This window comes from Nelusetta ayraudi, unplaced genomic scaffold (assembly GCF_046127955.1).
Source record: "Nelusetta ayraudi isolate G7.1 ecotype Tasmania unplaced genomic scaffold, CSIRO-AGI_Nayr_v1 ptg000048l, whole genome shotgun sequence".
Taxonomy (NCBI): Eukaryota; Metazoa; Chordata; class Actinopteri; order Tetraodontiformes; family Monacanthidae; genus Nelusetta; species Nelusetta ayraudi.
In genome coordinates, this window is record NW_027466098.1 from 10,694,108 (window position 1) to 10,717,513 (window position 23,406).

The following is a 23,406-nucleotide window of genomic DNA, read 5'->3' on the forward strand; positions in this document are numbered from 1 at the left end:
CCCACGACAGTGGCACTGTTCACTCTGACGTGGAACTGTTTCACCCCATCATTCAGTGTCCAGCAGCACTCCAACTGGCAGGAGATTGTGGTCAGAATCTCGATCGCCATTTTCCTTTCTTGTACTCTGGGAAAGACCGCACAGATGCTGATTGTATTCAGGACTTCACACACTGAGATGAAATTGTGCTGCACCACACATCATCGATTTGGAATGCTCACTATGACTGTGGTGTTCATTTGGTTTGTTTATAACCCCACTTTTTAGAGGTAAAACATTTGGTGTAAGAGTCTAAAACATTGGTTTGACAAGTAGATGATAATTGTGGTTTAAAAAATGCATTGTAAACTTCAACAAAAAAATAAAACTAGGTTTCTTTGCAATGTTTCCCTTTCTGTCCTTCCTTTCTTCCTTCTTTCTTTTCTCTTTGTTTCATTTTGATGTGAACCACTGAATTGCATTCAAGTATATGTTTTTGAGTACTCTTTAAAATGTGATCAGATGCAGATGTGGATGTGTAGTAGACCAGTTTAACAAATTTTGCTATGGAGAAGTACTGCGATGTTGGCACTTATTAGTTTATCTTTCAATTAATACCAATTAAGTAGGCTTTGAACGACATGCCCCATTTGTGTTTATGTTCATCCAATGAAATAGCATATTAAATTTCACTCACATGGACAGAATCATTCATATTATTTGATGTGTGTATTATTGAAGTTTAGCTTGAATTTTGAACAAAAATCAAAACACCAAAAACTACTGCTGGAACACATCTTGTTGGAGGCTGTAAACTGAATGCTAAAATTGGTTGCACTTTGGACACTTAGAAGAGATGGCATTTTTTGGATAATTATTCAGGATGCTTCACTGCAGTCCAAGATGAAAAATAAACATAAGTTCTAAATTTCTTCATAATTATCCCAAGTCACACTGTAGTTAACAAAATCATTTGGAATATATTCATTGTGTCACTAAAATAGTTGAACCAGATGAATGAAGGGCGCCGTCTCCACAGAGGACATATCCACCTGGAACTGAAAAGTGCCTAAAAGAGGGTGAAAACTTCAAATCACAACTTGATGTGACAGCTGTGTCTATGAAAAGTGTGGCTCTACAAAGAACCTCCCCTCTTGCATCCGTTTCGTACTTGGGATTGTTGTGTAACAGCTTGATGCAAATTCTGACAGTAAATACTTTAGAATGTAAGGTCAACCTAAGTACAGTGTGACAAATAAGCCAATGATTCAAGTGATTGTGTGAACCAATGTAGTGCTAAACATTTCACATCGCCATGCCCTGTGGGTAATCCAGTCTTGTATCTGGCTCAGCTGCTATAAGACCTCTCTCTTCTTGCACCTTTAAGAAAGCGCTCAGCAAACATGCCAGAGCTGCACACTGTCGTTGTCTTAACTGTGGTTGCTCTCTGTCCGAACCTAGTTTCTGGTTGTGAGGTGCTTGGCAGGTTTGACATGCCCAGTTTGTTCAGACAGGGAGACATCATGATCGGAGGAATTTTTCCAGTTTTCAACAAAGATATAAGCAGCACTTGTACATTTGAGAGCGAGCCACAAGGTGTTGAATGCACAAGGTAAGTTCTGACTACTACAAAATATTTTTCTCAAATGTTGAGAATCTTAATATGTACAATGTATATTTGTATTACAAGTATATCAGTATTGAATGATTAATATTTTTTAATTTAATTATGTCATTCAAAGTTCCTTTTGGTTTTGTTTTTAGTTTTGACCTGCGAGCTTATCGATGGACCCAAGTGATGATATTTGCAATTGATGAAATCAACAAAGATCCATCCATCCTGCCAAACACATCACTTGGCTACAGGATCCTCAGCTCCTGTGCTTCTCCGACAACCACGCTCCGTGCTGCACTCACGGTGGCCACTCGACCGCAGCAGATAGGCTTGACTTCGCCTTGTCCTCCTGCTATATCTGCCCTCATTGCAGAATCAGGCTCCACTCAGTCTTTAGTTGTAGCTGGACTGTTTGGAACACTTCAAGTTCCCATTGTAAGATACACGTTAGAGTTTAATACATTATTACTCTGTGATAGTTAGGTTTTATTTTACTAATTTTGGTGTTCTTTTCTGTAGGTAAGTTACTTCTCAACTTGTGCTTGCCTGAGTGACAAAGCTAAATACCCAACCTTTTTTAGGACAATTCCAAGTGACTACTTTCAAACAAAAGCTTTAGCAGCACTGGTCAAACACTTTGGTTGGCAGTGGATCGGTGCCATACAGTCTGACAATGACTATGGACGAAATGGAATTGCAGCTTTTACCAAGGAGGTGAAAAAGTTTGGGGTCTGCATTGCCTTTGTAGGCACAATTTTACGTACATATCCCATGAAGAAGATCTTGGAAGTGGTAGAAATGATCAAGCTGTCAACTGTCAAAGTCATTCTTGCTTTTGTTCCTGAGGGAGATTTTCACCCTTTGATGATGGAAGTGGTGAAGCAAAATATTACAGGGATACAGTGGATCGCCAGTGAGGCCTGGATAACAGCAACACGACCCTCCACACCTGAAATGTACCGAGCATTTGGTGGAGCCCTCGGTTTTGTGGTGCAGAAGATGGCTATTCCAAAGCTGAAGCCTTTCCTTGCAGACATTAGCCCTGACACTGATCCAGGGGCAGCATTTGTCAGGGATTTCTGGCAGACAATGGTAGGCTGCAGACCTCAGGATCACACAGGCGCAATGAAGGAGACATGCAGCGGTGATGAAGCAGTGAATTTTCAGGATGTGTTCTTTAATGTGACTCAGCTCCGAGTTTCCTATAATGTCTACAAAGCTGTTTATGCCATCGCACATGCCCTCCACCAACTCATATTCTGCAAAGTGGTGGGAGAACAACCAGTGCAGCCGTGTTTAGACATATCACAAATTCATCCCAAAGAAGTAAGAATGAGCACATTTCAATTGTCTACAATATACATATGAACACATTCATATATTAATAATACCAAAAATGTTTCTTTCGACAGGTCACAAAGTACCTTCAAGGGGTAAATTTTATAAATGAGTTTGGAGACAAAGTGTTTTTTGATGTCAATGGTGACCCTCCTGCTTCTTATGACATGATCAACTGGCAGCTGATAGACGGGCAGGTGCAACATGTCACACTGGGTCATTTTGCCTCTGATGATGCTGGTCAGTACCGACTCACAATCCAGGAGGAAAAGATTGTGTGGAGGACCGGGGAAATGGTAATGTTGAGGGTTCATTTTGAATTTGTTCTCTAATTAGAATCTGGACAATTTCACCGACATGTGTTGTGAACGTGATTTGTGAATTGAAAATGCTGGACCTACTGAATTGTTCAAGGTTTCCCTTCAGGTTCCCACATCTGTGTGCTCTGACGTTTGTCCTGTCGGAACAAGGAAAGCTCAAATAAAAGGAAAACCCTCCTGCTGTTTTGACTGTATTGCATGTGGTGATGGAACTATAGCCAACTCAACAGGTGTGTAAAGCCTGAATTCTCCAGCAAACTAGCTGTTTCTCTTGATGCAATATTAAGTTAAACATAACTGTCTCTTATAACATTGTCTTCTTCAAAAAAATCATTTTTGTCTTGCAGGTGCAGCAGACTGCACGCCGTGTTCACAAGAATACTGGTCCAGTGAGAGGAAGGATGAGTGCATCCCAAAAACAATTGAGTTCTTGACTTATTATGAGCCAATGGGAGTAACTATCACAGTGGTGTCCCTTCTGGGGGCCACCCTGTCTCTGGCAACACTAATCACCTTCAAACGATACAGAGAAACTCCTGTTGTAAAGGCCAGCAACCCTGAGCTGAGCTGTTTTCTGCTCTTCTCTCTTCTCTTCTGCTTCCTTTGCCCTCTGCCTTTCATTGGCAGACCCACAGTGTGGACGTGCATACTGCGTCACACAGCTTTTGGCATTACATTTGCACTTTGCATTTCCTGTGTCTTGAGTAAAACTGTTGTGGTTGTCACAGCTTTCAAGGCCAGATTTCCTGGTAACAAAGTAGTCAGAAAGTTCGGTCCCCATCAACAGAGAATCATAGTTTTCTTGTGCACATTGATGCAGATAATAATATGTTCGCTGTGGCTGAAGTTTAGGCCACCTTTCCCAAACTTGGTCTTCAACTACAGCAAACAGAAGATAGTCTTAGAATGCAACACTGGTTCAGATGTGGCATTTTACGCAGTGCTGGGCTACATTGGGATCCTTGCAACACTATGTCTGGTGCTGGCCTTTCTTGCAAGAAAGTTGCCTGATAACTTTAACGAAGCCAAATGTATTACGTTCAGCATGCTCATATTCTGCGCTGTGTGGATAACCTTCATCCCAGCCTATGTCAGCTCTCCTGGAAAGTTCACTGTAGCTGTCGAAACATTTGCAATTTTGTCCTCAGCATTTGGCCTTTTGCTGAGTATTTTTTGTCCCAAATGTTACATCATATTGATAAGGCCGGAGAAAAATACCAAGAAAAATGTCATGGGAAAGACTGCAAACATAATAAAGTAACTCCTTTATTTAAGTATGAGTTTGAGTAATTTCTTTGTTTGTATTTATTCTATTTTATAATAAACCAATTCATGACATTTAAAAAAAATAAATAAATAAATAAAAATATATATATATATACATATATATATATATATATATATATATAGTTACCTGCTTTTACGTATTAACTATCACATTATTTCGTGAAAGTTTCGGAGGAGGACGTTTTAGGCAGGGGTAGACTTAGACCGGAAGTGGCAGTGGTAGATTTAGACCGGAAACTCAGGATCAACTTCATTTTCAAAATAAAGGTCCTGGTAGACTTAGACCGGAAGTGGCAGTGGTAGATTTAGACCGGAAACTCAGGAGCAACTTCATTTTCAAAATAAAGGTCCCAGTAGACTTAGACTGGAAGTGGCAGTGGTAGATTTAGAGCAATCTGACTTTCAAAATAAAGGTCCCGGAAAAGGCAGCGGTATTTAGACCGGAAACTCAGGAGCAACTTGATTTCCACCTGCCAAATTGCTGTTGTTTCAGATTGTCAATATTAATACACACCGGGCAATCTATATTTGGCGTAACAGGTTCGACAAGTAAACTAAGAATTAGATCATGTTTGGCCAGATATTATTAAAATATTTACATTTTTGAGACACGGCAAAATTCATATGTCATAAGGTTTATAACATAATAAAATAATTATAATAAATTGTCTTCCTATGCATTCTAATAAATCAAATGAATATCATAAAAATGAATCAATGTCACAAGACTTTATACTAGAATACTGCATAAGGCTTTATGAAGCTGTTCTAAAGTAAAAAAAAAAATAAATACATCAAATAAAACTTAAATTTGCATCCCAGCCAAAATATATAACTTGGTAAATTAAATGACCCATGTCTATTTCTTAAGAAGTGTATTGTTAAAAAAAAAAACACAAAAACTCCTTTTGCAATTACACTTTATTTCTCTCTCTTTCACTCTCTTTCTCTAAAGGCGTCTAACCATGAGTGCAAAAACCCCACAGTCGTTGGTTCTGATCTGGCGTGGCGTTCCCCATATCAAGACCAGTTTTCTCTGTCTATGTCCCAGGGTCAATTTGCTGTGCAAGATTTCTTGGGGAAAACATACATATATTGACAGAAGAATACTTCGCTTTAAGTACAGGCTATAGGAACGTAGCCAAAACATAACTTTAAGTGAACTCTGCATGCAGTGTGTGTTATCGGTCAACCTAAACAGGGCTCTGTAATCGCCATCGGCAAACCCGTATGGATGGTTTTCGTACGGAGAGTCTAGGAGGAGCAATTCTCTTCGAAATGGCCGCATGATCTATAATGTAGCAAGAGGTTAAGAGGCACCCTTAAGTTGAAAAAAAAAATGTTAGATTTTATTCTGTTGAAATACTCAGTAATCAAACATCAAATAATTATCAAATGACAGTAACAATGGGTCAGCAGAGGGTGGTGAAGTGGAGGATGGGTCAGCAGAAGGTGGTGCAATTGAGGGTTGGGCAGCGGTGGGTGGGGCAGCAAAAGATGAGACAGCGGTGGGTCGTGGAGACACGCAGGCACCTTCGAAACAGCAGCAGTGACCATCACAGCAGGGTGCTTTTCCTTGCACAGACTAAGGTGTTTCATAAAGGGTAACCTGCAAATCACTATTGCCTGGCAATGGATGCATTGTGTCGCCCACATCTGTAAATGGTATACCCTCTAACAGAACACTAAATTGAAAAATCATTCAATAACCATTTATAATTTTGATATACAACATCTGAGTAAATTATCTGCAACCACATGCCACATAATTAAGTATGGCCATAATAGTAAAACAATTTTTATTTTTTTTATTTTTATTTTTTTAAATAACTGCAGTCGAAAATAATAGGATATCATGCACTGTTACATGTTTTTTCCCCCGTACTTTTTTTCCCCACGTAGAAACAAAGAGGGGGAACATTAGAAATAGAGCTACTGAGAAAACAACATTGCACACATGGTACCCCAAAGCGCGTTACAAAGGCATCTCATTCACACACACACACACACACACACTATCTTCGTAGTTATAATATCAATTAATTACTTAACAACTGGGCGTGCTAAAATATTTCTACTTAACTTAAAAATAACATTATTTGGCGGTTTATGTTTTACCATCAAGAAAATGTGAGAGTAACAGGTTCGTTTTGCAGGGATTCAAGCTAGCATAAAGTTTACATTGATGTTAACGGACTGAACACCACCATCTTTATTGTTATCGTAACATTAACATAAGACAACTCTTTACGGCTTTTTGTTCATTTTGCAGTTAAGTTATCTCACATTTACAGCGCATTTTAAACATATAAACTCCACGTGTGACTTACTTTGGGTTGGGACCGAATCCTTCTGACGTCACATCCAACGCAAAGTAGCCTTGCCTGAAACAGCCTTTGCCTAAAACGGCCTCCTCCGAGTCTGCAGCTGGATCCTTCTCCGTATTTGACGAGGAAATGGGGTGTGCTGTTTTGAACCGATTCGGGATGGGGTTTCTCCCGTATTTCTGAATTGTCTTGAACGTTGCTTTATTTTTCTCAAAAAAGTGACGAATGAGGACAAATGCGTTTTAACCAAAAGACCGAGGACATTTAAAACAATGAGGACAGTTACCTTTTATTATTATTATGATTATTATTATTATGATTATTATTATTATTATTATTATTATTATTATTATTATTATTTGAATGGTTTTTAGGGTGTAGGTAGTCAAAAAAAATATGAGTGAGATTATGTAAAAGGTTTGGGTTATGTTACATAGAATAAAAAAAGTCATGCATTAAAAATGGTTTCACAAATGTGGCTGGGTGTAAGAGGCTGAGAGAGAGAGAGCATGTGCTTTACTGTATGTACTGTATGTGACAATGTAATCTTAACCCTATCAGTTTTCGATCGCCCTGTCTTGTGTGAAATTCAGTAAAGACGTCAAATCATCTTGTACCTGGCTCAGCTGTTCAGCTGTTGTAAGACCTCTCTTTTCTTGAATCTTTAAAAAAGTGTGTGTGTGTGTGTGTTTGTGTGGGACAGGGACAGAGAGAGTGAGAGGGAAGGGGACAGAGAGAGTGATAGCGAAGGGGTGGGCAAGAGACAGTGGGAGAGAGGTTCACTGTACGTTTTCCAATGTAGTGTTAACTCTATCAGTTTTCGATCGCCTTGTCCTGTGGGATATCCAGTTAAAACAACACATCATCATCCTGTTTCTTGCTCAGTTCTTATAAAACCAATCTCTTGTTGCATCTTTAAAAAAGTGCTCAGCAAACATGCTAGAACTGCACTCTGTCGTTGCCTTGACGGTGTTTGCTCTCTGTCAGAACACAGTTTGTGGTTGTGAGGTGCTCGGCAGGTTTGACATGCCCAGTTTGTTCAGACAGGGAGACATAATGATTGGAGGAATTTTCCCAATTTTCAACAAAGACATAAGCAGCACTCCTACATTTGAGAGCAAGCCAGCAGGAGTTAAATGTGCACGGTAAGTTTGGTCATGGTCATGCATGTAACGTTAAGATAGGAATAAGAATATGCAACAATTTCAGACACTTTTCACATATGACTGTATTTACTGCTGTGGCTGTATGAACTTGCAACATTTTTCTTAGTTTTGACCTGAGAGCTTATCGATGGACCCAAGTGATGATATTTGCAGTTGATGAAATCAACAAAGATCCATCCATCCTTCCAAACACGTCACTTGGCTACAGGATCCTCAACTCCTGCGGTTCTACCACAACCACGCTCCGTGCTGGACTCACACTGGCCAGTCGACCGCAGCAGATAGACTTGACTTCTCCTTGTCCTCCTGCTATATCTGCACTCATTGCAGCATCAGGCTCATCTCGGTCTGCTGCAGTGGCTGGAATTCTTGGCCCATTTCAAGTTCCAATTGTAAGAAATAAATGTAATTTTAACTTCATTGTTGCCCTGTCACAATTTTGTGTTTTGCTAATTAGGTTTTCTTTTCTCCCTGTAGGTGAGTTACTTCTCAACTTGTGCTTGCCTGAGTGACAAAGCTAAATACCCAACTTTTTTTAGGACAATTCCCAGTGACTACTTTCAGACAAAAGCTTTGGCAGCACTGGTCAAACGCTTTGGTTGGCAGTGGATCGGTGCCATACAGTCTGACAATGACTATGGACGAAATGGAATTGCAGCTTTTACCAAGGAGGTGAAGAAGTTTGGGGTCTGCATTGCCTTTGTGGGCACAATTTTACGTACATATCCCATGAAGAAGATCTTGGAAGTGGTAGAAATGATCAAGCTGTCAACTGTCAAAGTCATTCTTGCTTTTGTTCCTGAGGGAGATTTTCACCCTTTGATGATGGAAGTGGTGAAGCAAAATATTACAGGGATACAGTGGATCGCCAGTGAGGCCTGGGTAACAGCAACACAGCCCTCCACACCTGAAATGTACCGAGCATTTGGTGGAGCCCTCGGTTTTGTGGTGCAGAAGATGGCTATTCCAAAGCTGAAGCCTTTCCTTGCAGACATTAGCCCTGACACTGATCCAGGGGCAGCATTTGTCAGGGATTTCTGGCAGACAATGGTAGGCTGCAGACCTCAGGATCACACAGGCGCAATGAAGGAGACATGCAGCGGTGATGAAGCAGTAAATTTTCAGGATGTGTTCTTTAATGTGACTCAGCTCCGAGTTTCCTATAATGTCTACAAAGCTGTTTATGCCATCTCACATGCCCTCCACCAACTCATATTCTGCAAAGCAGTGGGGGAACAACCAGTGCAGCCGTGTTTAGACATATCACAAATTCATCCCAAAGAAGTAAGAATGAGCACATTTCAATTGTCTACAATATACATATGAACACATTCATATATTAATAACACTAAAAATGTTTCTCTCGACAGGTCACAAAGTACCTTCAAGGGGTAAATTTTATAAATGAGTTTGGAGACAAAGTGTTTTTTGATGTCAATGGTGACCCTCCTGCTTCTTATGACATGATCAACTGGCAGCTGATAGACGGGCAGGTGCAACATGTCACACTGGGTCATTTTGCCTCTGATGATGCTGGTCAGTACCGACTCACAATCCAGGAGGAAAAGATTGTGTGGAGGACCGGGGTAATGGTAATGTTGAGGGTTAATTTTGAATCTGTTCTCTAATTAGAATCTGGATGGTTTGACCTAAATGTGATGTGAACGTTATTTGTTAATTGAAAATCCTGTACCTACTGAATTGTTCAAGGTTTCCCATCAGGTTCCCACATCTGTGTGCTCTGACGTTTGTCCTGTCGGAACAAGGAAAGCTCAAATAAAAGGAAAACCCTCCTGCTGTTTTGACTGTATTGCATGTGGTGATGGAACTATAGCCAACTCAACAGGTGCCCAAAGTCTAAATTGATGCAATATTTAGCCAAACACAACTGTCAATAATGATATTGTGTTCTGTGTTTTATCTTCACATTTTTCATCAAGACAAACACCTGGTGTGATTTCTTGTCTTGCAGGTGCAGCAGACTGCACACCGTGTTCACAAGAATACTGGTCCAGTGAGAGGAAGGATGAGTGCATCCCAAAAACAATTGAGTTCTTGACTTATTATGAGCCAATGGGAGTAACTATCACAGTGGTGTCCCTTCTGGGGGCCTCCCTGTCTCTGGCAACACTAATCACCTTCAAACGATACAGAGAAACTCCTGTTGTAAAGGCCAGCAACCCTGAGCTGAGCTGTTTTCTGCTCTTCTCTCTTCTCTTCTGCTTCCTTTGCCCTCTGCCTTTCATTGGCAGACCCACAGTGTGGACGTGCATACTTCGTCACACAGCTTTTGGCATTACATTTGCACTTTGCATTTCCTGTGTCTTGGGTAAAACTATTGTGGTTGTCACAGCTTTCAAGGCCAGATTTCCCGGAAACAAAGCAGTCAGAATGTTCGGTCCCCTTCAACAGAGAATCATAGTTTTCTTGTGCACATTGATGCAGATAATAATATGTTCGCTGTGGCTGAAGTTTAGGCCACCTTTCCCAAACTTGGTCTTCAAATACAGCAAACAGAAGATAGTTTTAGAATGCAACACTGGTTCAGATGTGGCATTTTACGCAGTGCTGGGCTACATTGGGATCCTTGCAACACTATGTCTGATGCTGGCCTTTCTTGCAAGAAAGTTGCCTGATAACTTTAACGAAGCCAAATTTATTACGTTCAGCATGCTCATATTCTGCGCTGTGTGGATAACTTTCATCCCAGCCTATGTCAGCTCTCCTGGAAAGTTCACCGTAGCTGTCGAAACATTTGCAATTTTGTCTTCAGCATTTGGCCTGTTGCTGAGTATTTTTTGTCCCAAATGTTACATCATATTGATAAGGCCTGAGAAAAACACCAAGAAAAATGTCATGGGAAAGACTGCAAACATAATAAAGTAACTCCTTTATTTAAGTTTCAAAGTTTGAGTTAAAAAAAAAAAAAATCATCTCTTCTATTTCACAATAATCCAATGTGTGGAGCAGATTTTCCAGCTAGTACAAATTATCAAAAAGTTAACTGTCAAAGTCACTCTTGGTTTTGTTTCTGAGGGGGAGGCCTGGAATAGCAACGCTAATCACCACATCTAAAATCTACCCAGCATTTGTTGGAACTCTTAGTTTCGTGATGCAGAAGATAGCTATTCCACAGCTGTAGCCTTTCCTTTCAGACATTAGCTCTTGCACTGATCCAGGGGCGGTGTTTGTCCTCACTAAACTAAAACAGGACATTTTAGAGAAATGAAGACAGTTAACTTATTGCCATCAATTATTTGAATGTTTTGAGGCTAAAGACAGTCAAGGTATGAATGAGATTTGGACAAGGGTTTGGGTATTTAAATTTTATTTGTCGTCTTGCTTTTCAGAGCACGGCCTTGTGGTCAGGTTTTTACATTTCATTGCCCATTATATGTGATTGAATATTAAGCTGTCCCAGAGAATAAAAAATAAAAAAGTTAATGTTGCAAAGATGGTTTCACAAGTGTGTGTGTGTGTGTGTGTTTGTGTGTGTGTGAGAAAGAGAGGGAGAGCTTCACTCTATGTTTGCCAGTGTAGTGTTAACTCTATGAGTTTTCGATCGCCCTGTCCTGGGACATCAAATTAAAACAACACATCATCATCCTGTTTCTTGCTCAGCTTTTATAAGACCTCTCTCTCCTTACATATTTAATAAAGTTCTCAGCAAACATGCTAGAACTGCACACTGTCGTTGCCTTTATGGTGTTTGCTCTCTGTCAGAACACAGCTTGTGGTTGTGAGGTGCTCGGCAGGTTTGACATGCCCAGTTTGTTCAGACAGGGAGACATAATGATTGGAGGAATTTTCCCAGTCTTCAACAAAGAAATAATCACCGCTTTTGCATTTGAGAGCAAACCAGCTGGAGTTATGTGCACAGGGTAAGTTTTATCTTTTGTCATGTATATAACCTTATGTTGATACATGAATATGCAAGATGTATAGACACAATGCACGGATGAATATACTTTCAACAATTTAAGTGTAAATTTGAAAACCTTTTTTTTTAGTTTTAACCTGCGAGCTTTTCGATGGACCCAAGTGATGATATTTGCAATTGATGAAATCAACAAAGATCCATCCATCCTACCAAACACGTCACTTGGCTACAGGATCCTCAACTCCTGTGGTTCCACCACAACCACGCTCCGTGCTGGACTCATGCTGACCAGTCTACCACAGCAGACAGACTTGACTTCCCCTTGTCCTCCTGCTATATCTGCACTCATTGCAGCATCAGGCTCATCTCGGTCTGCTGCAGTGGCTGGAATTCTTGGTCTATTTCAAGTTCCAATTGTAAGAAATAAATGTAATTTTAACTTCATTGTTGCCCTGTCACACTTTTGTGTTTTGCTAAATAGGTTTTCTTTTCCCCTGTAGGTGAGTTACTTCTCAACTTGTGCTTGCCTGAGTGACAAAGCTAAATATCCAACCTTTTTTAGGACAATTCCCAGTGACTATCATCAGGCAAAAGCTTTGGCAGCACTGGTCAAACGCTTCGGTTGGCAGTGGATCGGTGCCATACAGTCTGACAATGACTATGGACGAAATGGAATTGCAGCTTTTACCAAGGAGGTGAAAAAGTTTGGGGTCTGCATTGCCTTTGTGGGCACAATTTTACTTACGTACCCCATGGAGAAGATCATGGAAGTGGTTGAAATGATCAAGCTGTCGTCTGTCAAAGTCATTCTTGCTTTTGTTCCGGAGTTTGATTTTTACCCTCTGATGGTGGAAGTGGTGAAGCAAAATATTACAGGGATACAGTGGATCGCCAGTGAGGGCTGGATAACAGCAACACGACCCTCCACACCTGAAATGTACCGAGCATTTGGTGGAGTCCTTGGTTTTGTGGTGCAGAAGATGGCTATTCCAAAGCTGAAGCCTTTCCTTGCAGACATTAGCCCTGACACTGATCCAGGGGCAGCATTTGTCAGGGATTTCTGGCAGACAATGGTAGGCTGCAGACCTCAGGATCACACGGGCGCAATGAATGAGACATGCAGCGGTGATGAAGCAGTAAATTTTCAGGATGTGTTCTTTAATGTGACTCAGCTCCGAGTTTCCTATAATGTCTACAAAGCTGTTTATGCCATCGCACATGCCCTCCACCAACTCATATTCTGCAAAGTGGTGGGAGAACAACCAGTGCAGCCGTGTTTAGACATATCACAAATTCATCCCAAAGAAGTAAGAATGAGCACATTTCAATTGTCTACAATATACATATGAACACATTCATATATTAATAATACTAAAAATGTTTCTCTCGACAGGTCACAAAGTACCTTCAAGGGGTAAATTTTATAAATGAGTTTGGAGACAAAGTGTTTTTTGATGTCAATGGTGACCCTCCTGCTTCTTATGACATGATCAACTGGCAGCTGATAGACGGGCAGGTGCAACATGTCACACTTGGTCATTTTGCCTCTGATGATGCTGGTCAGTACCGACTCACAATCCAGGAGGAAAAGATTGTGTGGAGGACCGGGGAAATGGTAATGTTGAGGGTTCATTTGAACCTGTTCTCAAATTAGAATCTGGATGGTTTGATCTGCATGTGTTGTGAACGTTATTTGTTAATTGAAAATGCTGCACCGACTGACTTGTATAATGTTTCCCATCAGGTTCCCACATCTGTGTGCTCTGACGTTTGTCCTATCGGAACAAGGAAAGCTCAAATAAAAGGAAAACCCTCCTGCTGTTTTGATTGTATTGCATGTGGTGATGGAACTATAGCCAACTCAACAGGTGTGTAATGCCGGAATTCTCTGTTTGTCTTAATGCTATTTTAAGCCAAATAGAACCATTAGTATTGATATTGTACTCCGTGTTGTGACTTCACATTTTTCATCAAGACAAACACCTAGTGTGATTTCTTGTCTTGCAGGTGCAGCAGACTGCACACCGTGTTCACAAGAATACTGGTCCAGTGAGAGGAAGGATGAGTGCATCCCCAAAACAATTGAGTTCTTGACTTATTATGAGCCAATGGGAGTAACTATCACAGTGGTGTCCCTTCTGGGGGCCTCCCTGTCTCTGGCAACACTAATCACCTTCAAACGATACAGAGAAACTCCTGTTGTAAAGGCCAGCAACCCTGAGCTGAGCTGTTTTCTGCTCTTCTCTCTTCTCTTCTGCTTCCTCTGCCCTCTGCCTTTCATTGGCAGACCCACAGTGTGGACGTGCATACTTCGTCACACAGCTTTTGGCATTACATTTGCACTTTGCATTTCCTGCGTTTTGGGTAAAACTATCATGGTTGTCACAGCTTTCAAGGCCAGATTTCCCGGCAACAAAGCAGTCAGAATGTTCGGTCCCCTTCAACAGAGAATCATAGTTTTCTTGTGCACATTGATGCAGATAATAATATGTTCGCTGTGGCTGAAGTTTAGGCCACCTTTCCCAAACTTGGTCTTCAAATACAGCAAACAGAAGATAGTCTTAGAATGCAACACTGGTTCAGATGTGGCATTTTACGCAGTGCTGGGCTACATTGGGATTCTTGCAACACTATGTCTGGTGCTGGCCTTTCTTGCGAGAAAGTTGCCTGATAACTTTAACGAAGCCAAATTTATTACGTTCAGCATGCTCATATTCTGCGCTGTGTGGATAACCTTCATCCCAGCCTATGTCAGCTCTCCTGGAAAGTTCACTGTAGCTGTCGAAACATTTGCAATTTTGTCCTCAGCATTTGGCCTTTTGCTGAGTATTTTTTGTCCCAAATGTTACATCATATTGATAAGGCCGGAGAAAAACACCAAGAAAAATGTCATGGGAAAGACTGCAAACATAATAAAGTAACTCCTTCATTTAAGTTTCAAAGTTTGAGTTTAATATGTTTTTATCTATTCTATTTCACAAGAACCCAATTTGTGAAAAGGTTTTCAATCGAGTACAATTGATAAGTCAACTGTCAAAGTCCCTCTTGGTTTTGTTTCTGAGGGGGAGGCCTGCAATAGCAACGCTAACCTCCATACCCAAAATCTACCCAGCATTTGTTGGAACTCTCAGTTTTGTTATGTAGAAGATAGCTATTCCAAAGCTGTAGCCTTTCCTTTCAGACATTAGCTCTTACACTGATCCAGGGGCAGTATTTGTCCTCACAAAACCACAGAGGACATTTTAGAGAAATGAGGACAGTTACCTAATTCATTGCCATCAATTATTTGAATCTTTAGGCTGAAGGCCGTCAAGGTATGACTGAGATTAGGACAATGGCTTGGGTACTTAAATTGGATATTGTCGACTTTATTTTTTTTAAGCATAGCCTTGTGATCAGTTTTTTTGCATTTCATTGCCCATTATTTGTGAGTATGTGACAAATAAAAATCTTGAATCTTAAGCTGTCCCAGAGACTAAAAATTAAAAAATTAATGTTGCAAAGATGGTTTCACAAATATGTGTGTGTGTGTGTGTGTTTGTGTGGGCCAGGGACAGAGAGAGTGAGAGGGAAGGGGTGGGCAAGAGACAGAGGGAGAGAGCTTCACTCTATGTTTTCCAATGTAGTGTTAACTCAGTTTTCAGTGTTCAGTTTTCGATCGCCCTGTCCAGTGGGACATCAAGTTAAAACAACACATCATCACCCTGTTTCTTGCTCAGTTCTTATAAAACCACTCTCTTGTTCTATCTTTCAGAAAGTGCTCAGCAAACATGCTAGAACTGCACACTGTCGTTGCCTTTATGGTGTTTGCTCTCTGTCAGAACACAGCTTGTGGTTGTGAGGTGCTCGGCAGGTTTGACATGCCCAGTTTGTTCAGACAGGGAGACATAATGATTGGAGGAATTTTCCCAGTCTTAAGCAAAGAAATAATCGCCACTTTTGCATTTGAGAGCAAGCCAGCAGGAGTTATGTGCACAGGGTAAGCTTTTTTATTTTGTCATGTATGTAACCTTATGTTGATAACATGAATATGCAAGATGTATAGACACAATGCACGGATGAATATACTTTCTACAGTTTAAGTGTAAATTTGAAAACCTTTTTTTTTAGTTTTGACCTGCGAGCTTATCGGTGGACCCAAGTGATGATATTTGCAGTTGATGAAATCAACAAAGATCCATCCATCCTACCAAACACGTCACTTGGCTACAGGATCCTCAACTCCTGTGGTTCTACCACAACCACGCTCCGTGCTGCACTCACGCTGACCAGTCGACCGCAGCAGATAGACTTGACTTCTCCTTGTCCTCCTGCTATATCTGCACTCATTGCAGCATCAGGCTCATCTCGGTCTGCTGCAGTGGCTGGAATTCTTGGTCCATTTCAAGTTCCAATTGTAAATAATAAATGGGATGTTTTACTTTATTGATGTTCAATCACACTTTTGTGTTTTGCTAATTAGGTTTTCTTTTCCCCTGTAGGTGAGTTACTTCTCAACTTGTGCTTGCCTGAGTGACAAAGCTAAATATCCAACCTTTTTTAGGACAATTCCCAGTGACTATCATCAGGCAAAAGCTTTGGCAGCACTGGTCAAACACTTTGGTTGGCAGTGGATCGGTGCCATACAGTCTGACAATGACTATGGACGAAATGGAATTGCAGATTTTACCAAGGAGGTGAAAAAGTTTGGGGTCTGCATTGCCTTTGTGGGCACAATTTTACTCACGTACCCCATGGAGAAGATCTTGGAAGTGGTAGAAATGATCAAGCTGTCATCTGTCAAAGTCATTCTGGCTTTTGTTCAGGACTTTGATTTTTACCCTTTGATGATGGAAGTGGTGAAGCAAAATATTACAGGGATACAGTGGATCGCCAGTGAGGCCTGGATAACAGCAACACGACCCTCCACACCTGAAATGTACCGAGCATTTGGTGGAGCCCTCGGTTTTGTGGTGCAGAAGATGGCTATTCCAAAGCTGAAGCCTTTCCTTGCAGACATTAGCCCTGACACTGATCCAGGGGCAGCATTTGTCAGGGATTTCTGGCAGACAATGGTCGGCTGCACACCTCAGGATCACACGGGCGCAATGAACGAGACATGCAGCGGTGATGAAGCAGTGAATTTTCAGGATGTGTTCTTTAATGTGACTCAGCTCCGAGTATCTTATAATGTCTACAAAGCTGTTTATGCCATCTCACATGCCCTCCACCAACTCATATTCTGCAAAGCAGTGGGGGAACAACCAGTGCAGCCGTGTTTAGACATATCACAAATTCATCCTAAAGAAGTAAGAATGAGCACATTTCAATTGTCTACAATATACATATGAACACATTCATATATTAACAATACTAAAAATGTTTCTTTCGACAGGTCACAAAGTACCTTCAAGGGGTAAATTTTATAAATGAGTTTGGAGACAAAGTGTTTTTTGATGTCAATGGTGACCCTCCTGCTTCTTATGACATTATCAACTGGCAGCTGATAGACGGGCAGGTGCAACATGTCACACTGGGTCATTTTGCCTCTGATGATGCTGGTCAGTACAGACTCACAATCCAGGAGGAAAAGATTGTGTGGAGGACCGGGGTAATGGTAATGTTGAGGGTTCATTTGAACCTGTTCTCAAATTAGAATCTGGATGGTTTGACCTAAATGTGTTGTGAACTTGATCTAAATTGAAATGGTTCTCCAACTGACTTGTATAATGTTTCCCATCAGGTTCCCACATCTGTGTGCTCTGACGTTTGTCCTGTCGGAACAAGGAAAGCTCAAATAAAAGGAAAACCCTCCTGCTGTTTTGATTGTATTGCATGTGGTGATGGAACTATAGCCAACTCAACAGGTGCCCAAAGTCTAAATTGATGCAATATTTAGCCAAACACAACTGTCAATAATGATATTGTGTTCTGTGTTTTATCTTCACATTTTTCATCAAGACAAACACCTGGTGTGATTTCTTGTCTTGCAGGTGCAGCAGACTGCACACCATGTTCACAAGAATACTGGTCCAGTGAGAGGAAGGATGAGTGCATCCCAAAAACAATTGAGTTCTTGACTTATTATGAGCCAATGGGAGTAACTATCACAGTGGTGTCCCTTCTGGGGGCCACCCTGTCTCTGGCAACACTAATCATCTTTACTCGATACAGAGAAACTCCTGTTGTAAAGGCCAGCAACCCTGAGCTGAGCTGTTTTCTGCTCTTCTCTCTTCTCTTCTGCTTCCTTTGCCCTCTGCCTTTCATTGGCAGACCCACAGTGGGGACGTGCATACTTCGTCACACAGCTTTTGGCATTACATTTGCACTTTGCATTTCCTGTGTCTTGGGCAAAACTATTGTGGTTGTCACAGCTTTCAAGGCCAGATTTCCGAGAAACAAAGCAGTCAGAATGTTCGGTCCCCTTCAACAGAGAATCATAGTTTTCTTGTGCACATTGATGCAGATAATAATATGTTCGCTGTGGCTGAAGTTTAGGCCACCTTTCCCAAACTTGGTCTTCAAATACAGCAAACAGAAGATAGTTTTAGAATGCAACACTGGTTCAGATGTGGCATTTTATGCAGTGCTGGGCTACATTGGGATTCTTGCAACACTATGTCTGGTGCTGGCCTTTCTTGCGAGAAAGTTGCCTGATAACTTTAACGAAGCCAAATTTATTACGTTCAGCATGCTCATATTCTGCGCTGTGTGGATAACCTTCATCCCAGCCTATGTCAGCTCTCCTGGAAAGTTCACCGTAGCTGTCGAAACATTTGCAATTTTGTCCTCAGCATTTGGCCTTTTGCTGAGTATTTTTTGTCCCAAATGTTACATCATATTGATAAGGCCTGAGAAAAATACCAAGAAAAATGTCATGGGAAAGACTGCAAACATAATAAAGTAACTCCTTCATTTAAGTTTGTGAGTTTAAGTTTAATATGTTTTTATCTATTCTATTTCACAAGAACCCAATTTGTGAAAAGGTTTTCAATCGAGTACAATTGATAAGTCAACTGTCAAAGTCCTTCTTGGTTTTGTTTCTGAGGGGGAGGCCTGCAATAGCAACGCTAACCTCCACACTTAAAATCTACCCAGCATTTGTTGGAACTCTCAGTTTTGTTATGTAGAAGATAGCTATTCCAAAGCTGTAGCCTTTCCTTTCAGACATTAGCTCTTACACTGATCCAGGGGCAGTATTTGTCCTCACAAAACCACAGAGGACATTTTAGAGAAATGAGAACAGTTACCTAATTCATTGCCATCAATTATTTGTATGTTTTTAGGCTGAAGGCCGTCAAGGTATGACTGAGATTAGGACAATGGCTTGGGTACTTAAATTGGATATTGTCGACTTTATTTTTTTTAAGCATAGCCTTGTGATCAGTTTTTTGCATTTCATTGCCCATTATTTGTAACAATGTGACAAATAAAAATCTTGAATCTTAAGCTGTCCCAGAGAATAAAAATTAAAAAATTAATGTTGCAAAGATGGTTTCACAAATATGTGTGTGTGTGTGTGTGTTTGTGTGGGTCAGAGACAGAGGGAGAGAGCTTCACTCTATGTTTGCCAGGGTAGTGTTAACTCTATCAGTTTTCGATCGCCCTGTCCTGTGGGACATCCAGTTAAAACAACACATCATCATCCTGTTTCTTGCTCAGTTCTTATAAAACCACTCTCTTGTTGCATCTTTAAGAAAGTTCTCAGCAAACATGCTAGAACTGCACATTGTTGTTGCCTTTATGGTGTTTGCTCTCTGTCAGAACACAATTTGTGGTTGTGAGGTGCTCGGCAGGTTTGACATGCCCAGTTTGTTCAAACAGGGAGACATAATGATTGGAGGAATTTTCCCAGTCTTCAACAAAGAAATAATCACCGCTTTTGCATTTGAGAGCAAGCCAGCAGGAGTTATGTGCACAGGGTAAGTTTTTTTATTTTGTCATGTATGAAACCCTTTGTTGATAACATGAATATGCAAGATGTATAGACACAATGCACGGATGAATATACTTTCTACAGTTTAAGTGTAAATTTGAAAACCTTTTTTTTTAGTTTTGACCTGCGAGCTTATCGATGGACCCAAGTGATGATATTTGCAGTTGATGAAATCAACAAAGATTCATCCATCCTGCCAAAAACATCACTTGGCTACAGGATCCTCAACTCCTGTGGTTCTACCACAACCACGCTCCGTGCTGCACTCACGCTGACCAGTCTACCACAGCAGACAGACTTGACTTCCCCTTGTCCTCCTGCTATATCTGCACTCATTGCAGCATCAGGCTCATCTCGGTCTGCTGCTGTGGCTGGAATTCTTGGCCCATTTCAAGTTCCAATTGTAAGAAATAAATGGGATGTTTTACTTTATTGATGTTCTGTCACACTTTTGTATTTTACTAATTAGGTTTTTCTTTTCCCCTGTAGGTGAGTTACTTCTCAACTTGTGCTTGTCTGAGTGACAGAACTAAATATCCAACCTTTTTTAGGACAATTCCCAGTGACTATCATCAGGCAAAAGCTTTGGCAGCACTGGTCAAACACTTTGGTTGGCAGTGGATCGGTGCCATACAGTCTGACAATGACTATGGACGAAATGGAATTGCAGCTTTTACCAAGGAGGTGAAAAAGTTTGGGGTCTGCATTGCCTTTGTGGGCACAATTTTACTTACGTACCCCATGGAGAAGATCATGGAAGTGGTTGAAATGATCAAGCTGTCATCTGTCAAAGTCATTCTTGCTTTTATTCCGGAGTTTGATTTTTACCCTCTGATGGTGGAAGTGGTGAAGCAAAATATTACAGGGATACAGTGGATCGCCAGTGAGGGCTGGATAACAGCAACACAGCCCTCCACACCTGAAATGTACCGAGCATTTGGTGGAGCCCTCGGTTTTGTGGTGCAGAAGATGGCTATTCCAAAGCTGAAGCCTTTCCTTGCAGACATTAGCCCTGACACTGATCCAGGGGCAGCATTTGTCAGGGATTTCTGGCAGACAATGGTAGGCTGCAGACCTCAGGATCACACGGGCGCAATGAATGAGACATGCAGCGGTGATGAAGCAGTGAATTTTCAGGATGTTTTCTTTAATGTGACTCAGCTCCGAGTATCTTATAATGTCTACAAAGCTGTTTATGCCATCGCACATGCCCTCCACCAACTTATATTCTGCAAAGCAGTGGGGGAACAACCAGTGCAGCCGTGTTTAGACATATCACAAATTCATCCTAAAGAAGTAAGAATGAGCACATTTCAATTGTCTACAATATACATATGAACACATTCATATATTAATAATACTAAAAATGTTTCTCTCGACAGGTCACAAAGTACCTTCAAGGGGTAAATTTTATAAATGAGTTTGGAGACAAAGTGTTTTTTGATGTCAATGGTGACCCTCCTGCTTCTTATGACATGATCAACTGGCAGCTGATAGACGGGCAGGTGCAACATGTCACACTTGGTCATTTTGCCTCTGATGATGCTGGTCAGTACCGACTCACAATCCAGGAGGAAAAGATTGTGTGGAGGACCGGGGAAATGGTAATGTTGAGGGTTCATTTGAACCTGTTCTCAAATTAGAATCTGGATGGTTTGATCTGCATGTGTTGTGAACGTTATTTGTTAATTGAAAATGCTGCACCGACTGACTTGTATAATGTTTCCCATCAGGTTCCCACATCTGTGTGCTCTGACGTTTGTCCTATCGGAACAAGGAAAGCTCAAATAAAAGGAAAACCCTCCTGCTGTTTTGACTGTATTGCATGTGGTGATGGAACTATAGCCAACTCAACAGGTGTGTAATGCCGGAATTCTCTGTTTGTCTTAATGCTATTTTAAGCCAAATAGAACCATTAGTATTGATATTGTATTCCGTGTTGTGATTTCACATTTTTCATCAAGACAAACACCTGGTGTGATTTCTTGTCTTGCAGGTGCAGCAGACTGCACACCGTGTTCACAAGAATACTGGTCCAGTGAGAGGAAGGATGAGTGCATCCCAAAAACAATTGAGTTCTTGACTTATTATGAGCCAATGGGAGTAGCTATCACAGTGGTGTCCCTTCTGGGGGCCTCCCTGTCTCTGGCAACACTAATCACCTTCAAACGATACAGAGAAACTCCTGTTGTAAAGGCCAGCAACCCTGAGCTGAGCTGTTTTCTGCTCTTCTCTCTTCTCTTCTGCTTCCTTTGCCCTCTGCCTTTCATTGGCAGACCCACAGTGGGGACGTGCATACTTCGTCACACAGCTTTTGGCATTACATTTGCACTTTGCATTTCCTGTGTCTTGGGCAAAACTATTGTGGTTGTCACAGCTTTCAAGGCCAGATTTCCCGGAAACAAAGCAGCCAGAATGTTCGGTCCCCTTCAACAGAGAATCATAGTTTTCTTGTGCACATTGATGCAGATAATAATATGTTCGCTGTGGCTGAAGTTTAGGCCACCTTTCCCAAACTTGGTCTTCAAATACAGCAAACAGATGATAGTTTTAGAATGCAACACTGGTTCAGATGTGGCATTTTATGCAGTGCTGGGCTACATTGGGATCCTTGCAACACTATGTCTGGTGATGGCCTTTCTTGCGAGAAAGTTGCCTGATAACTTTAACGAAGCCAAATTTATTACGTTCAGCATGCTCATATTCTGCGCTGTGTGGATAACCTTCATCCCAGCCTATGTCAGCTCTCCTGGAAAGTTCACCGTAGCTGTCGAAACATTTGCAATTTTGTCCTCAGCATTTGGCCTTTTGCTGAGTATTTTTTGTCCCAAATGTTACATCATATTGATAAGGCCGGAGAAAAATACCAAGAAAAATGTCATGGGAAAGACTGCAAACATAATAAAGTAACTCCTTTATTTAAGTTTGTGAGTTTAAGTTTAATATTTTCTATCTATTCTTTCTCACAATGAACCAATTTGTGGAGATTTTCAAACTGGTACAAATAATAAAATAGTTTACTGTCAAAGTCACTCCTGGTTTTGTTTCTGATGGGGGAGGCATGGAATAGCAACGCTAACCGCCACACCTGAAATCTACCCAGCATTTGTTGGAACTCTCAGTTTTATGATGCAGAAGATAGCTATTCTATAGCTGTAGCCTTTCCTTTCAGAAATGAGCTCTTACACTGATCCAGGGGTGGTATTTGTCCTCACAAAACCACCAGGGGACATTTTTGAGAAATGAGAACAGTTACCTAATTCATTGCTATCAATTATTTGAATGTTTTTTTCTTGAATGTTGTCAAGGTATGAATGACATTACGTCAAGGGCTTGGGTATTGAAATTGGATATTGTCGACTTGCTTTTCAAAGCACAGCCCTGTTGTCAGTCTTCTGTATTTCTTTTCCCATTATTTGTGAGCATGTGACAAAAAAAAAACTTCAATCTTTACCTGTACGAGAGAATAAAAAATTAAAATTTAATGTTGCAAAGATGGTTTCACAAATGTGTGTGTTTGTGGGAGAGAGAGAGTGAGAGAAAGTGAGAGAGAAGGGGAGGGGGAAAGAGAGAGAAAAA

General features: G+C 41.0%; 5 protein-coding genes across 5 annotated transcripts; all 5 read left to right on the top strand.

The window, feature by feature from the left end:
- Nucleotides 1-1,502: 1,502 nt before the first annotated feature.
- LOC142895025 (extracellular calcium-sensing receptor-like) lies at nt 1,503-4,513 on the top strand. The gene is made up of 6 exons (XM_076035750.1): nt 1,503-1,591; nt 1,744-2,029; nt 2,114-2,686; nt 3,007-3,129; nt 3,359-3,482; nt 3,606-4,513. The coding sequence occupies exons 1-6, from the start codon at nt 1,503-1,505 to the stop codon at nt 4,511-4,513; spliced, it is 2,103 nt and encodes a 700-aa protein (XP_075891865.1).
- A 3,409-nt stretch (nt 4,514-7,922) lies between these two features.
- On the top strand, nt 7,923-10,918 carry LOC142894994 (extracellular calcium-sensing receptor-like). The gene is made up of 6 exons (XM_076035719.1): nt 7,923-8,011; nt 8,139-8,424; nt 8,510-9,082; nt 9,403-9,525; nt 9,755-9,878; nt 10,011-10,918. The coding sequence occupies exons 1-6, from the start codon at nt 7,923-7,925 to the stop codon at nt 10,916-10,918; spliced, it is 2,103 nt and encodes a 700-aa protein (XP_075891834.1).
- A 906-nt stretch (nt 10,919-11,824) lies between these two features.
- On the top strand, nt 11,825-14,833 carry LOC142895026 (extracellular calcium-sensing receptor-like). The gene is made up of 6 exons (XM_076035751.1): nt 11,825-11,913; nt 12,043-12,328; nt 12,413-12,985; nt 13,306-13,428; nt 13,657-13,780; nt 13,926-14,833. Exons 1-6 carry the CDS (start codon nt 11,825-11,827, stop codon nt 14,831-14,833), a joined length of 2,103 nt encoding a protein of 700 aa, XP_075891866.1.
- Nucleotides 14,834-15,802: 969 nt separating this feature from the next.
- LOC142895329 (extracellular calcium-sensing receptor-like) lies at nt 15,803-18,834 on the top strand. Its single transcript, XM_076036269.1, has 6 exons — nt 15,803-15,891; nt 16,023-16,308; nt 16,394-16,966; nt 17,287-17,409; nt 17,635-17,758; nt 17,891-18,834. The coding sequence occupies exons 1-6, from the start codon at nt 15,803-15,805 to the stop codon at nt 18,796-18,798; spliced, it is 2,103 nt and encodes a 700-aa protein (XP_075892384.1). The 3' UTR covers nt 18,799-18,834.
- A 655-nt stretch (nt 18,835-19,489) lies between these two features.
- Nucleotides 19,490-22,846, top strand: LOC142895113 (extracellular calcium-sensing receptor-like). Its single transcript, XM_076035891.1, has 6 exons — nt 19,490-19,813; nt 19,945-20,230; nt 20,317-21,123; nt 21,210-21,431; nt 21,561-21,684; nt 21,824-22,846. The coding sequence occupies exons 1-6, from the start codon at nt 19,605-19,607 to the stop codon at nt 22,735-22,737; spliced, it is 2,562 nt and encodes an 853-aa protein (XP_075892006.1). The 5' UTR covers nt 19,490-19,604; the 3' UTR covers nt 22,738-22,846.
- The last annotated feature ends 560 nt before the right edge of the window (nt 22,847-23,406 follow it).